Raw genomic sequence first — 16209 nt, 5'->3', positions numbered from 1 at the left:
GTAGTTCCCCTACTAGTCACACGTATCAAGCCACCCTTATCTCACCGCATGCGTTTCAACACCCAGACCTTATACCACCGCATGCGTATCAATATCACAATATATCATAATTTGCACCTCAAGTGCTCAAATAATTTAACTTGCCAAAATAATTCAACAACAATATTTTTTCACAATAAAGAGCTCACGGCTCATGCCAAAATAAATCATCAATAATAGTTTGCCACAATAAAGAGCTCACGGCTCATGTCAAAATAATTCATCAATAATATTCTTCCACAATAAAGAGCTCACAGCTCCCTTACAATGAGTATAAAAATATTCAGGAGTAAATAATTTAGGAAAATAATATTTCAAAATCTTTACTACGTTGCTTCAATATCAAGTTTTAAAATGTCAAATACTTCATATTAATAATATTTAATTTTAAAAAAATCAACCTTCAAATAATGCACAGAATAAAAGAAACCAAGTTTTAACTAAACAGGTAAAACCATTAGTAAGAAAAGATCAAACAAATTTGAAGTATATATCTCACATCAATGATGAAGAATATAACAAGATAAAATAATTTAATAAATGCGCAACAGTGATCTACACAATTTAAAAATATAATCTTTCGCAATTTAACCCGTGTACACACTCGTCACCTCGTGCACATGACTTTCAATACATTTCAATAATCACATCAATACCAATCCTAGGAAAAATTTCCCCCACACAAGATAGACAAGTCACTTACCTCGACTTGCTCCAATTTAATCAAGTATTATGCTTTTTCCTCGATTTTCCGATTTCGGTCGACTCGTATCTAGTCATAATTAATTCGATACAGTCAACAAAAATTATAGTAATCAATTTCATAAGAAAATATTACATTTTCATTAAAATCCGAAATTAGCTCAAAATTTGCCCGTGGGGCCCACATCTCGGAATCCGGCGAAACTTATAAAATCCGACAACCCATTCAATTACGAGTCCACCCATACCAATTTTACCAAAATCCGATAACAACTCGACCTCCAAATCTTAAATTTTCGTTTTTGGAAGATTTTGCAAAAATCTTGATTTCTTCCATTTAAATCCGAAATAAATGATGAATATGACCATGGATTTATGAAATATAATCACATTTGGATATAGGACACTTACCCAGGTTGAAGTCTTGAAGAAATCCTCAAAATCGCCCAAGAACCGTGCTCCAAAACTCCAAAACGAAATGAAGGAAATGACCATTTTTTGTCCTTAAGTTTTTGCCCAAAAAACACTATTTTGGTCGCTAAAAGTCCAATCCCATCGCTAAAAGTGTCACATCTGGTCGCTAAAGGTGCACACCAGGACTATTTACACCAACAGTTTTATTTCACTAAAAAGGCTCTAACTCTATCATACGAACTCGGAATTCGACGATTCTTGTTCCTATGAGTCACAAATAAAACTACGAACCCATTCGTTCAATCGAAACTCAATTCGGAGCTCATTTGCTCAATATGATATCAATTTCGCTCGTTAAACAATTAACTCATATTTCGTGCTTAAAACTCAATCGCGACTTGATGAAATTAGACCAAACTTTCCAGATCACTCCTATAATTTATTATCAAAATGTAGAAAGTCTCGAAATCGAATTTCAATCTCTAGAACTAAAAATGGACTTTTGAATCATTACATGCTTATGTTGAAAACATCAAACTCTTCCTCGACAGCCTGTAGTATATCAATCATAACTTCTTGTACTCAACTCTAACTGCCAAACGGTTTAAAGTTCTGCAAACTAGATACAAAGTACTACAACTTTCATGTTTTGCTCATCGCCCAACTCCTTATAGATTACGAGATATAAGCTCCCAAAATCAGCCCTGTGCAGCAGAAATTTCTGGCGATGCACACTGCTGTAGCAAAAATCTACAGTAGCAGCTTCGGTCAATCGATCATAACATTTTGTATAAATGTCTGAATGATAAATGGTTTATCATTCTGGAAACTAAAATCAAAGGGCTACAACTTTCATGTTTTAAAAATGTTCAGATTCCTTATAGATTTCGAGATATAAGCTTCCAAAGTCAGCTCTGCGATTGCACCGGTTGCTGTCCAAAAACAGCTTCTGCAGCAGAAAAATTCCAGCAGTTCCTTTTTGTCCGAAATTCATTCCGTTAACCTTCCGAAATCCACCCGAGGCCCTCGGTACCTTAACCAAATATACCAACATGTCCCAAAATACAATATGAACTTAGTTGAGGCTTCAAACCATGCCAAACAATGCCGAAATTACGAATTGCGCATCGAAACGAATTATGAGTTTTCAAATCTTCCAACTTCTATATTTTGCGCCGAAACATATCAAATCAATTCCGATTGACCTCAAATTTTGCACACAAGTCATAAATGACATAAATGAGTTATAAAAATTTTCAGAATCAGATTTCGACCCCGATATCAAAAAGTCAACCCCTCGGTCAAACTTCCCAAAAATTCAATTTTCGCATTTCAAGCCTAATTCTACTACGGACTTCCAAATAAAATTTCGGTCATGCTCCTAAGTCTAAAATCACCATACGGAGCTGTTGGAATTATCAAAATTCTATTCCAGGGTCATTTGCACATAATTTGATATCCGATCACTATTTGAACTTAAACTTTTAATTTTTCATCAAAATTCCATATCTATGGCTAGGGACCTCGGAATTTGATTCCGGGCATACACCTAAGTCCCAAATCACGATACAGACCTATCAAAATTGTCAAAACACTGATCCGAGTCTGTTTGCTCAAACTGTTGACCAAAGTCAACTCAATTGAGTTTTAAAACTCTAATTCACATTTTAATTCATTTTTCACCTGAAAACTTTCCGAAATATTTTTTACGGACTGCACACTCAAGTCGAGTAATGGTAAATAGTGCTTAGATCACATAATTAATCATTAAATTTAAAGATGATATTTTGGGTCATCACATTCTCCACCTCTAAAACAAACGTTCGTCCTCGAACGGAGTTAGAAAAAGTAACTGAGCTTGTGAATAAGTGTGGATAACGGCTGCGTATATCATGCTCGGTCTCCCAAGTCGCCTCCTCGACCGGATGACCCCTCCACTGAACCTTCACGGAAGTAATGTTCTTTGACCTCAGCTTTCGAACCTGTCTATCTAAAATAGCCACTGGTTCCTCAATATAAGATAGATCCTTATCCAAGTGAACCGAACTGAAGTCTAGCACATGAGACGGATAGCCGTGATATTTTCGAAGCATGGAAACATGGAATACCGGATGACCGGCAAGGAGACTAGGTGGTAGTGCAAGTTTGTAAGCCACCTCTCCAACTTTATCAAGAATCTCAAAAGGCCCAATATACCTAGGGCTCAAATTGCCCCTTCTTCCCGAAACTCATCACACCCTTCATAGGCGAAACCCGGAGTAATACCCGCTCACCAACCATGAATGCAACATCACGAACCTTCCGATTTGCATAACTCTTCTGTCTAGATTGGGCTGTACGAAGTCAATCCTGAATCAAGTCTGTACCCAATAGCCTAGCCTCGCCCGGTTCGAACTAACCCACTAGGGATTGGCACCACCTACCATACAAGGCCTCATACGGAGCCATCTGAATGCTTGACTGACAACTGTTGTTGTAAGCAAGCTACGCAAGTGGTAAGAACTGATCCCAAGCACCCCCAAAATCTATCACACACGCACGAAGCATATCCTCCAGTATCTGAATAGTGCGTTTGAACTGCTCGTCCGTCTGAGGGTGAAATGTTGTACTGAACTCTACCCGAGCACCCAACTCATGTTGTACTACCCTCTAGAACCGTGATGTAAATTGCATACCCCGGTCAAAGATGATAGATACCGGTATGCCATGAAATCTGGCAATCTCGCGAATATAGATTCGAGCCAACTGCTCGGAAGAGTAGGCAGTCATCATAGGATTGCAATGAGCTGACTTGGTCAATCTATCCACAATCACCCAAGCTACATTGAACTTCCTCTGAGTTCGAGGGAGCCCAACAACGAAATCCATAGTGATCCTCTCCCATTTCCATTTTGGAATCTCTAACTTCTGAAGCAATCCACTCAGTCGTTGATGCTCATATTTCACTTGTTGACAATTTAGACATCGAGCTACATACTCCACTATGTCTTTCTTCATCTTCCTCTACCAATAATGTTGCCTCAAGTCCTGCTACATCTTCGCAGCACCCGGATGTATGGAGTACCGCGAACTGTGAGCCTCCTGGAGAATCAATTCACAAAAATCACCTACATTAGGCACACATAGCCTGCCTTGCATCCGTAATACACCGTCATCTCCAATTGCTACTTCTTTGGCATCACCGTGCTGAACTGTTTCCTTAAGGACAAGCAAATGGGGGTCATCATACTGACGCTCCCTGATACGATCATAAAGAGAAGACTGAGAAACCACACAAGCCAAAACTCGACAAAGCTCGAAAACATCCAATCCGACAAACTGGTTGGCCAAGGCCTGAATATCCAAGGCCAAAGGCCTCTCTACTACCGGTAAATATGCTAAGCTGCCCAAACTCTCTGCCTTATAACTCAAGGCATCGGCCACTACATTGGCCTTCCCAGGATGATAGAGAATGGTGATATCATAATCCTTAAGCAACTCCAACCATCTCCGCTGCCGCAAATTAAGATCCTTCTGTTTAAACAGATGTTGTAGACTTCGGTGATCGGTGTAGACCTCACAATGGACACCGTACAAATAATGCCGCCAAATTCTTCAAGACACGAACAATAACTGCAAACTCAAGGCCGTGGACCAATTTTTTTTTTTTCATGTACCTTTAACTGTCTGGACGCGTAGGCAATCACCCTACCGTCTTGCATCAACATCGCGCCGAGACCAATACGCGACGCGTCACAATACACAGTATAAGACCTTGAATATGTAAGTAATACCAACGCTTGTGTCGGAGTCAAAGTGATCTTAAGCTTCTGAAAGCTTAACTCACACTCGTCTGACCCTGCAAATGGGGCACCCTCTTGGATCAATTTGGTCTTAATAGTTCAGCAGAAATTTCTGGCGATGCACACTGCTGTAGCAAAAATCTACAGTAGCAGCTTCGGTCAATCGATCATAACATTTTGTATAAATGTCTGAATGATAAATGGTTTATCAAAGGGCTACAACTTTCATGTTTTAAAAATGTTCAGATTCCTTATAGATTTCGAGATATAAGCTTCCAAAGTCAGCTCTGCGATTGCACCGGTTGCTGTCCAAAAACAGCTTCTGCAGCAGAAAAATTCCAGCAGTTCCTTTTTGTCCGAAATTCATTTCGTTAACCTTCCGAAATCCACCCGAGGCCCTCGGTACCTTAACCAAATATACCAACATGTCCCAAAATACAATATGAACTTAGTTGAGGCTTCAAACCATGCCAAACAACGCCGAAATTACGAATCGCGCATCGAAACGAATTATGAGTTTTCAAATCTTCCAACTTCTATATTTTGCGCCGAAACATATCAAATCAATTCCGATTGACCTCAAATTTTGCACACAAGTTATAAATGACATAAATGAGTTATGAAAATTTTCAGAATCAGATTTCGACCCCGATATCAAAAAGTCAACCTCTCAGTCAAACTTCCCAAAAATTTAATTTTCGGCATTTCAAGCCTAATTCTACTACGGACTTCCAAATAAAATTCCGGTCATGCTCCTAAGTTCAAAATCACCATACGGAGCTGTTGGAATCATCAAAATTCTATTCCGGGGTCATTTGCACATAATTTGATATCCAATCACTATTTGAACTTAAACTTTTAATTTTTCATCAAAATTCCATATCTATGACTAGGGACCTCGGAATTTGATTCCGGGCATACACCTAAGTCGCAAATCACGATACAGACCTACCAAAATTGTCAAAACACTGATCCGAGTCTGTTTGCTCAAACTGTTGACCAAAGTCAACTCAATTGAGTTTTAAAGCTCTAATTCACATTTTAATTCATTTTTCACCTGAAAAATTTCCGAAATATTTTTTACGGACTGCACACTCAAGTCGAGTAATGATAAATAGTGCTTAGATCACATAATTAATCATTAAATTTAAAGATGATATTTTGGGTCATCACAGTATGGTGGATACCCATTTGTGGTCAAACGAAGCCATATGATACCTCAATATGCACTACATTTTCTATTTCTATGGCGTGTGGTAGTGCTTTATAAGGTTGAGCTTATTTTGTTCTTAATGATTCCCTAGCCTTAAGGTAGTTTATGTGTAGATAGACTTGATGGAATTACCTACGTAAGCGTAAAAGTGCGGTCGCCTTTTATGGAAAATTTTGGATGACTTTCTAGAGCACTCATGAAACCTAAGGTATGTGCATGATCACAAAAGCACTTTATTAGTATTGCGGAGTTTGCATAAAATTAAGGATATAGTATGTGTTGTGGGGGTCTAAACTAATGTTCATTCAGTTCAAGAGTACTTCACTTTGTGGATATTAGTTGTTGCCTCATTTCACTACGTGTCAATTCAAATCGAAAGATATTGACACTTAAGTAAACCTTCCTTCTTTTGCCCAGAATTGCTCCTATTGTATTTTTGTCTTTGCATTAGTGGGGGATTGTTGGTATTATTTATATTTGGTAATGCAAAATCAAAGATTTCTTTGTAGTCCCTTTTCCTTCTTTACTTCTTTGTCTTTTGTGAAAGACAAATTGTCCCTCGTATATTGTGGAAAGTTTCTTTCTTCTCTTATATTGAATTACTCTTTGTTGAACTTGTAAAGAGCTAGTAAAAGGGAGTGGTCCCGCGCACATGAAAAATTGGTCCTGAAGACAAAACGGGTCGATTTGTCGCCCCTCTCCCCTATGCGCGAGATATACGTGAGGCCTATTCCAAATCTGGTTTTGCTAAAATTATTTCTTCATTTTTTGAGCTTACCATAATATATCCAAATTCATTCTATTTGAATTGAATTTGTAACGTCCCATTTATTTTTTTGTAACTGTCATGCTTTAATTTTTGTAACAGTTGTGGTTAATTTTTGTATCAGCTCCATCTTTAATTTATGTAACAGCTACAGATTAATTTCTTCATTTGTTATTATCCAACAGCTTTGCCTATAAAAGGCAGTCTTCTTTGCAAATTATCCAGCACAGAAAATACCTTCATCTTCTCTTCTTTCTTAGCAATTATTTTGTGCAAATTTCAGACTTTCAGCCATGAGTGCACGTGTTTGGAGGTGCTGTGAAACCTTGGGAAACGACCGGTCTTAACGATTTGCACCCAGTCGGGCCGAAATCACTTTCAAGGCAATGACTTGCCACGACACAGTAATTTTCGATAAGCTGTTCTTGTTTCCTTCTTCTTTTTGGTCAATATTATCTACTCATATTTTTTACATATTAAAGTGCGTTCAAGTGAACAGTAGTGGCCTCGAATTGAATTAGCACAGTGTAACTTGAATTGTAGTCTTTTGTTTATTGAACCGTTTTTCTGGAAAATGAGAGAGAGACTTTTTTCCTCCCTCTCTTCCCCCTTAAAGCAGGGGCGGAGCCCACTAGATGCAGGTTTGACCGAACCCAGTCAATTTTTCTTTGATATAATATATGTATAAATATTGAAGTTTTAAAACCAATAATAAAGACGAGCTATGAGTTTTATGGCAAATTCAGAACTCATAAACTTCAAATTCTAGATCCGCCTTTATCTTAAAGTACTTTCGGATGGTTTGCTTGATTGTATTGAATGATTAACTCCAACATAAAATTTCATATAAAATGATACAATGTTTTGTTAGCTTCATAGTGATAAAATAATCTCGCCATAATTAATAGTACAATGTTTGGTTAACGGTATTAAATAATATCCTCATTAAATTATGCAGGAATAAGATATGTATCAATTTGTACGAGATATAATGCGGATAAATTATGTAAAGACAAAAAATACCCTTTTGAAGTTAATAATTCATGTATATATTACAATCTCTATTATTTCACATTCAATTCCTGCATTATTTACGATATAAACAATCACAACATTATGATTTGCATAACTAGAGTTAAACCAAACGACTCCTTAGTCAAAGAAATGATTTTAAAAGTGGTTAGTACGCTACATGTACGTTGGTAGGGGCTGGGCTTTTTTGTCCTCTTCTTGTCAGGAAGTTGAAGTTTCCGTGCCTAAACAACACGAGCAATAAGTGAAGCCATGAGAAAAAAAAGAGACACAGTACACTGCGGTTTGGACGGTTGAGCTACGGACAAATGCAGGGTAAATCACGTGATTATAGTCTAGCCAGATGCCACAAGCTCAGACACAAACTCAAAGTTAAAATGATAAAATAAAGACCAAATCTTAAATCAATAAGAAAATAATTGGATAGAAATCAAAATTTGCCCAATGTAAATGGATTTTAGTCATAAACAAAATATGTACATCCACAATTTATATAGCACTAGGAAATTGGAAATATACACTTATTAGTCCTCATATAAAGCAACTTAGGAGTAGTTTGGTACGATGGATAAGCAAAAATAATTTAGTATTATCTTATTTGTTGTTTTGTTACTAACTCTGAGATAAATTATTCCAGCATTAAAAATAGTATCGGGATAACTTATACCTGTTAGAGGGTGGAACAGTAATTACAGGATAAATTACCCAGAATAAAGGTGTAAAATTGACAATCTCAAAATTAATACAACATAATAAATATTCAATAACTAATTACAGCATAACTTGTATTCAAATCAAAGGACCCCGGATGATCAGAAATTTTTGCAAGATATTTAACTTTTCTACCCTTTTTGAATTTTATAAATTGGAAATATTAATATTGCATTGATGAGAACTTTAAGTGTACTGACATTAGGACAGCTGCAACTTTGAAGTGAAGTAACAGAAAGCCTAGTTATGGTGGGGGCAACAGTCCAAAATTATGCATGTCTCTGGCTCTTTGGAGCTTTTTCTAATAATACTACCCCAAGTAATGATTTCAAACAGCATATTTGTTTTTCTACATAAACAAGGACTCTGCAAAATCTACTCTCCAAATATCACTAGTATATATAATATTTAAAAAGTTTTCAATTCTTCTACTACTAAGTAGTAGTTCTTATAAATCCCTTACTGGTTCTCAATAATACTAGCACTGATCTGTGAGACTGACTATCTTAACTATTACCCTCTAATTAAAGGTCCAAAGAGAAAAGCTAGAATATGATATCTGAAGGAAATACAGATGCAAAATGGAGGTATTTTCTTTGATCTTCATCATCCCCAGCACCAACCCCTTCTTCTTTTATTGTGTTTGTCTAAATTTTCTTACTTATTCTCTTTTCTTGACACATTTTATGACATGGGTGCTTTTCTTTTTTCCTTTTTTTAGTGAGAAGAAAATGGAAAAAGAAGATGGTTTGAGGACAGTGGAATGTCTAAGAGGAAGATTACTTGCAGAGAGGGCAGCTTCAAGAAAAGCAAAAGAGGATGCTGAGCTTCTTGGAAACAAGGTTTATTTTTTCCTCATATCTCTGCTTGTTTTTGAGTGAAAATGCTATCAACATTGTGCTGTAGTTCTACTGTTTTCTTATTATACGAGGCAGAATTTCCGGTGACGGGTTTAAAAAAGAAAAAGTTAAAAAATTTAAAAAGACTGGCCAGTGGAAATTGAACAAGTGATCTCACAAAGTTTTTGAAATCCTTGGCCAATGAGTTATGCTTTTGGGCTGTGTTAAGAAAATTTAAAATTGGGCTGTATTAAGAGAAAATAAAATATAATATATAGAGGTATAAAATAAATTTTGTCTTATATTTATAGTGTAATTTTCAGCGAACTCCTTCCGACCCCCTAAATCTACCCTGATTAGATTGGCTTAGTTATAAGGGAATTGTTCTGTTTCCCATTTGGAATAAAGTTCCCAACTTTTTTTCCACTAGAAGTGTAACTCCTTAAATCTTTGAAATTTCAGCTGATTGAGCTGGAGAATAAGTTGAAGGAAGAGACAAGATCAAGAAACAAAGCTGAGAAGAAGCTCAATTTTTTTATAAAGAAACTCGAGTCGTTGAACATATCTTATGTTTCAGATGAATCAGAACACTCAAGCTTATTGGACACAAGTGAAATTTCATCTATAACATCCGCAACTGTTAGCAGCACCAAACCCTCTGAAGATAAAGAGCAAAATTCTCAATTTACAGGTTCTATGGTCAGTGAGTTTGTAGAGTCAATTGGACGTAGAAAATCCAGCTCTGAATATCTTGATGATCATTCTCAAGAGCTCATATCCCAAAAATGTGAGAAAAAGGAACCAATTCAGAAGGGAATATCTCAAGAAAAATCAATCAATTTGGAGCAAAATGCCACACAAATGACTATTTCTAGCAAAGATGATCACAGTCATTCTAAGGGTGAACAACATCTTGGAAAATCAAGTGAGCTTCAAATCTCAAATTCAGATGTCAATAGGTATGTAAACTCAACATTGAAAATCTTACACAAAAGAAAGTACAATTTAAATATGTTCAGTTGTTGGAAGGGGAGCTTTGGAGCAACGGTAAAATTATCTCAGTGTCACCTATAGGTCACAGGTTCGAACCGTGGAAGAAGCCACTAATGCTTGCATTAGGGTAGGCATTCTATATCACACCCCTTTGAGGTGCGATGTTTCTCCATATCTTGGATGAACGTGGGATGCTTTGTGCATCGGGCTGCCCCCTTTAAATATGTTATGTTCTTGGAAGGAGAGCTTTGGAGCAACGGTAAAATTGTCTCAGTGTCACCTATAGACCAAAGGTTCGAGCCGTGAAAGCAGCACTAATGCTTGCATTAGGGTAGGCTATCTACATCACACCCCTTAAGGTGTGACTTTTCCGGGTCCTTCGTAAACATGAAATGGCTTGTGCATCGGACTGCCACCTTTAAGTATGTTCAGTTCTTTATTACTCTAGTATGTAATATCACCAAAGCTGGTCTAACTTTTAATCTATTATTGTTCTAGCTCAAAATCTTCACTCAAAGAGCAAGAGAAAAATGGAGAAGATGAAACACATCAGCAAGAGGAGAATGTCAGTAACTCTTTGGCATTAGTTCCTATAGATTTGCCAAAGCCAAAGGAAACCATTGATCCAGTTGTTCTTGACACTACTGTGAGAGAAGTTCTTGATGCATTAAGGCATGCTAAAGAGAAATTGCAGACTCAATTGGAGAGAAGAAGTATGATTAGAGTTGGCTAATTTATATGACAATTTGTTCATGGATTAATCAGTAGATGCCTATGAGACATTAGAAATCTGATTCTGCCTGATTTTTTTTTCTTATAATCATGGTATCCGGGTCAACTTGCGCGTACCTCGACTAATTTCACGGGTTATCAGCCACCTCCCACCATCAACAGGTATTATGTAACTCTATCCACCAAGGCCTGAACAGATGGGAAAAAATACCCCTGATTTTACCACATTACAGTAACATTTTAGTTGTTAAGCATATATTAATCAAGATTTGAGGTGGTTGAGATTTATTGTAGAGATGGATGTACAAAACTATATATATTGAAGCATCAAGCTTGATGATATTATATTATGTTCGAGCCAACTGAGGTTGACTGCTGCCATGTAATATTCTTGCAATAAAGGACATAATTTGGTGATGAACTTTCTATCCCAATTGAAAGGTCAAGGCTCTGTCCTACGGGTGAAAATATTAAAGTAATAATTTGCCATATTTGGTTGGTAAGTAAAAAATATTTTTTGTAAAAGAAAATGTATTGTGTGTACTAAAGATAAATAATAATAATATTAACAAATTGGATAGTATTTTTATGAAATATTTTTTAGTATTAAAGATTGATAATGCACCTAAATGTTGGTTGGAGCAAGTGATACCAAATTAAAAGTTAAAGATAATTATAAGTAAAATAACTTTTTCATGAAAAAAGTTTTCTTGAAAAATGACTTCTATCGTACCAAACACACCAAACATTTTGATTTTCAAGTATGAAGAAAAAGGAAACAAAAACAAGTGCGACGCAATAAAATTGGTCACCTAAAGCTAAACTTTATTAAAAGACCTTTAATTTTTTTTCAATAAACTTTCATATAGATTTTCATTTGAAGTTTATTCTTCTAAATTTTTGAGATGCAAGTTATTTTATAGTCGAACTTTTCTAATTACTTTTTCAATTGAAAATCATTCTTGAAACATTATTAATCTTAGCTAAGAATCTAATAATTTTAAACTTAAAAAGTTTCTTTTAGCTAAGACAACTATTACACGAACTAACAAAATTTTATAAGCCGATAAGAATCTGAATTAGTATACTAATTAGAACTTTATCTTCAAATTCTAATTTCAAAAGTAAGTCTAAATCATCAACATCAGAGTAACTTTATGTATTAAGGTAAAAAAGTTAAGAAAATGAAACTTTAGCCCTGTGATAGAAGGCTCTAGAGAGCCCATGACCACAACTACAATAACTCAAATGTCAAAATTATAACAACCAAGAAACATAGAGGAACTGAAATAGAGAGAAATGTGGAGGTTCGCTATGTATTACATAGACACAAAAAAGATTGTCTTCAAACAATCTGAGATCTCATCTGACATCAAATTACCAAAAAAGACCATTTGGAAAGAAATTCCAAAACTCAGTTTTGTTTTTGTTGCGCATAACCTCTTTTGATCATCCTTCTGATTCAGCAACAAACTCTGTCACCATCACATCTTTTATGGGTTTTTACAGCTAAGGCTGTAGTTGAAAGTTGACACATTCATAAAAGGACCACAGAGTTTGTACATAGGTTCATAGTATTCAAGAATCAAGACCAGAACACCTCCATATTCTCTGAACTCACATAAAAACTATTACTTTCTTGTCTTGGGACACAACTATTGCTTCAATTCTGCCCATACAAATTTGGTTTTTTCTTACCTTTCTTTGGAGTTTTGCTACGTATTCAATGGTCTCTAAGCCTTTTAGTACTTGCGAGTATGGAACGTTAAGAATTGAGTTGGAGTCAGTTATATGAATCCTCGCGACAAATACAGAAATTGAGGATTGTTAGACCATTTGGATAAGCCCCATATTCATGTATAAAAGATGGTTACATTGTGCTGGAGACCTTCTGTAAAGGGGGATGGTAGTAAGCGAGGAGGAGATACGAATGGGAGGTTTGATGGATTAATGTGGTATAAGGATCTTGGAGTTCATACAAATGGAGAATTTTCCATGGCAGTGATACAAGCCAATAATTTGATGGAGGATCGGAGTCAGCTCGAATCAGGGCCATTGAGTTCTCTTAAATCAGGACCTCATGGAACATTTATAGGAGTTTATGATGGACATGGAGGACCAGAGACATCGCGGTTTATAAACAAAACTCTGTTCTCCAATCTCAAGAGTATGTAATGTTATTATTATTTGAATGCATGATGCTTTATTCTGTGAATTGGTTTATGAATGAATTGTGTGAATTGGTTGATTTGATTCACAAAAAAGTGCTAATTAGTTTATGTCTCCAATATGTAACTTCTTTAGCTCGAAAACAGAAAAGTACTATATACACTTCTTATAGAAAAGATCAGGCTCAGAATTATTAGAAGAATTCTTAATATCGGAAGAACAAGTTCTTTCTTTGACCTTCCCACGAGCTTCTTCTAGTTTGTGGGGAGTATAAAGAAATTCGATTTGGTATTTGGATATTTTTGTTTTGTATCAATGATCTGGCGATTTTCTAAGATTTTCATCTAGGGGACTCTAATAGACTAGAAGTCCTTTCGTGCCTCTTGTGACTGTGAATTGAATGAATAAGCATATGAAATTATAAGAAATAGTTCAACTAATAATTAGAACCAAGAAATGGAAGAATGAATGTTCTGTATGCCCTAGAGTCTAGACCTTTGCTAATCGTAACATATTATCCTCTAGAGGTATTTGAGTTTCAGACCTAAAATTCAATTTCTTGTGGAAGTCTAGGCTCATCTATATAATATACAATAAACACTATTAGTTCTTCAATTTAACTGCATCTCATTCTTATTATCAGAATTTACATCAGAGCATCAAGAAATTTTTGCTGATGCAATAAGGAAAGCTTTCTTGACAACTGAAGAGGAGTTTCTGTCACTTGTAAAGCAACAGTGGAATGAGAAGCCACAGATTGCATCAGTAGGATCATGCTGTTTGGCGGGCACAATATGCAATGGACTACTATATATCGCGAATGTAGGAGATTCGCGTGCAGTACTAGGTAGAGTAGATAAAGCTACAAAGAGTATAACAGCTATTCAATTGTCAACAGAGCATAATGCTAGTATTGAGTCTGTAAGAGATGAACTTCGCTCGTTGCATCCTCAGGATTCGCGAATTGTTGTTCTCAAACACAAAGTTTGGCGTGTGAAAGGTCTCATACAGGTAATTGTTGTATGTTATGCTTTCTTATGTTATGTGACCTGTTAAGAAAATATGTAGTTTGAGCTTCAACGACATTTAATTGATGGTGATGTTCCTAATATATATTCTTTACAGGTTTCAAGGTCAATTGGTGATGCCTATCTTAAGAAGTCGGAGTTCAACCAAGCACCATTATTGGCAAGATTTAGGTTGCCTGAACCCTTCTCGAAACCAATCCTCAGCGCGGAGCCATCAATATCCGTTCACAGACTCAGTTCCAAAGATCAATTCGTCATATTTGCTTCAGATGGTCTATGGGATCATCTTAGCAACCAGGAGGCTGTTGATATTGTCCACACTCATCCTAGAAATGTAAGCTTTTCAATCTCTAATTACAGTCAAACTTCTTTATAGCAGACTCGTTCGTTCCGATATTTTTTGGCTGATATAGTGATAACATAATATAAAAATCGATTCCGAGATAATGAATGTTGTTATACAGGGATGCTGTTATAGAGAGATCTGACTTTATGACCTTTATGTTCATTTGCACTTCTGATTTATCTGGTGATTAGCCAAGAAGTCACAATTCAAACCACAGTGCACGAGTTCAATCTCAATATTCCTATATATATTGAATGCACAACTTTTTGATCAAATTTTACCACATACTGAACATATACTTCTCTTTACGCTAAGCAGGGAATTGCTAGAAGACTTATTGAAGCTGCTCTACATGTAGCTGCCAAGAAAAGAGAAATGCGATATTCAGACCTAATGAAGATTGATCGAGGCGTAAGAAGGCATTTCCATGATGATATTACAGTTGTAATTGTGTTTGTTGATCCATATTCCATGAATAGAAGTTCTTCTCGTGGTTCAATTATTTCCCTTAGAGGAGGTACTCCCTCCTCCCCAGAGTCCTAAAAGGGCAGGACAGCTCGGTGCACAAGGCATTCTGCATTCATGCAGAGTTCGGACAAGGGCCGCAAGCGTTGATAACTGTTTCCACTGTTCAAACCTGTAACTTATAGGTCACACAGAGACAAATTTACCCTCCCAAAGTCCTAGTTCTAACATTTTCCAAAGTTCACACTCCAGAAAATTCACCTGGAGAAATGCAAATGTCTATTTGTCTTCTTTCATTTCTTTGTAGTTTTAGGGTTGTAGCGTGTTGCCCCCTTCATTGTTTTCAATTGAAGGTTACTTTCTGAGTAGCCAAAAACCTAGGGACCCATTTGAAGAGGAATCTTGTTGCACTGTGCAAAGTAGCAGAAGAGTATGTGATATTTTGGAGTCTAATATTAGGTGTAGTGCAATCGCTTACAGCAAAGAATGAAAGCTTTGAGGGAGTTAACTTATTTCTCTTTCTCATTATGTTTTCACTTATTATTTGAACCTATCTACCTTAGTTTGTTTCATCATATTATGAGTTCTATACGGTTGCTGCTCTTGGGTTGAATAGAAATTTCTAGTACTTCTCTTCCTTCTTATGCAATCATTACCACGACTTGGTCATAACTTTTTTGTTACTTTGTGAAATCATTTCTCGTCACCAATGGCAGCTAAGTATTTTCATTAAGGGGTTCAGAGGTAAATCCATGAATAAATTAAGGGAAGTAAATATATAGTTATTTACCCATAAAACGGTACTGTTGAATTTATATGTAGGTTCTAGACAAGTGAACTAATTTCATCCTGAAATAATATAATAATTGAAGAAATACGCAATACTTAGCCTTATAATGTAGATGAAATAGCAAAGATGATGATTCCGTGAACACGGTTCCCGAACACAGTAATGATGAGATCTAAAAGCAAGAAAGT

The 16209-nt window shown here is 36.1% G+C and overlaps 2 protein-coding genes across 2 annotated transcripts; both read left to right on the top strand.

The window, feature by feature from the left end:
• The first annotated feature begins 8884 nt into the window (after positions 1 to 8884).
• On the top strand, positions 8885 to 11644 carry LOC107770511 (uncharacterized). The gene is made up of 4 exons (XM_016589831.2): positions 8885 to 9246; positions 9381 to 9501; positions 9961 to 10457; positions 10990 to 11644. The coding sequence occupies exons 1-4, from the start codon at positions 9212 to 9214 to the stop codon at positions 11222 to 11224; spliced, it is 888 nt and encodes a 295-aa protein (XP_016445317.1). The 5' UTR covers positions 8885 to 9211; the 3' UTR covers positions 11225 to 11644.
• Positions 11645 to 12491: 847 nt separating this feature from the next.
• Positions 12492 to 15740, top strand: LOC107770510 (putative protein phosphatase 2C 38). The gene is made up of 4 exons (XM_016589830.2): positions 12492 to 13390; positions 14036 to 14403; positions 14518 to 14754; positions 15085 to 15740. The coding sequence occupies exons 1-4, from the start codon at positions 13090 to 13092 to the stop codon at positions 15307 to 15309; spliced, it is 1131 nt and encodes a 376-aa protein (XP_016445316.2). The 5' UTR covers positions 12492 to 13089; the 3' UTR covers positions 15310 to 15740.
• Positions 15741 to 16209: the final 469 nt, after the last annotated feature.

Source organism: Nicotiana tabacum, chromosome 24 (genome assembly GCF_000715075.1).
Source record: "Nicotiana tabacum cultivar K326 chromosome 24, ASM71507v2, whole genome shotgun sequence".
Lineage (NCBI taxonomy): Eukaryota > Viridiplantae > Streptophyta > Magnoliopsida > Solanales > Solanaceae > Nicotiana > Nicotiana tabacum.
Note: the sequence above shows the minus strand (reverse complement) of the source record. Positions and strands in the feature narration are given on the sequence as shown.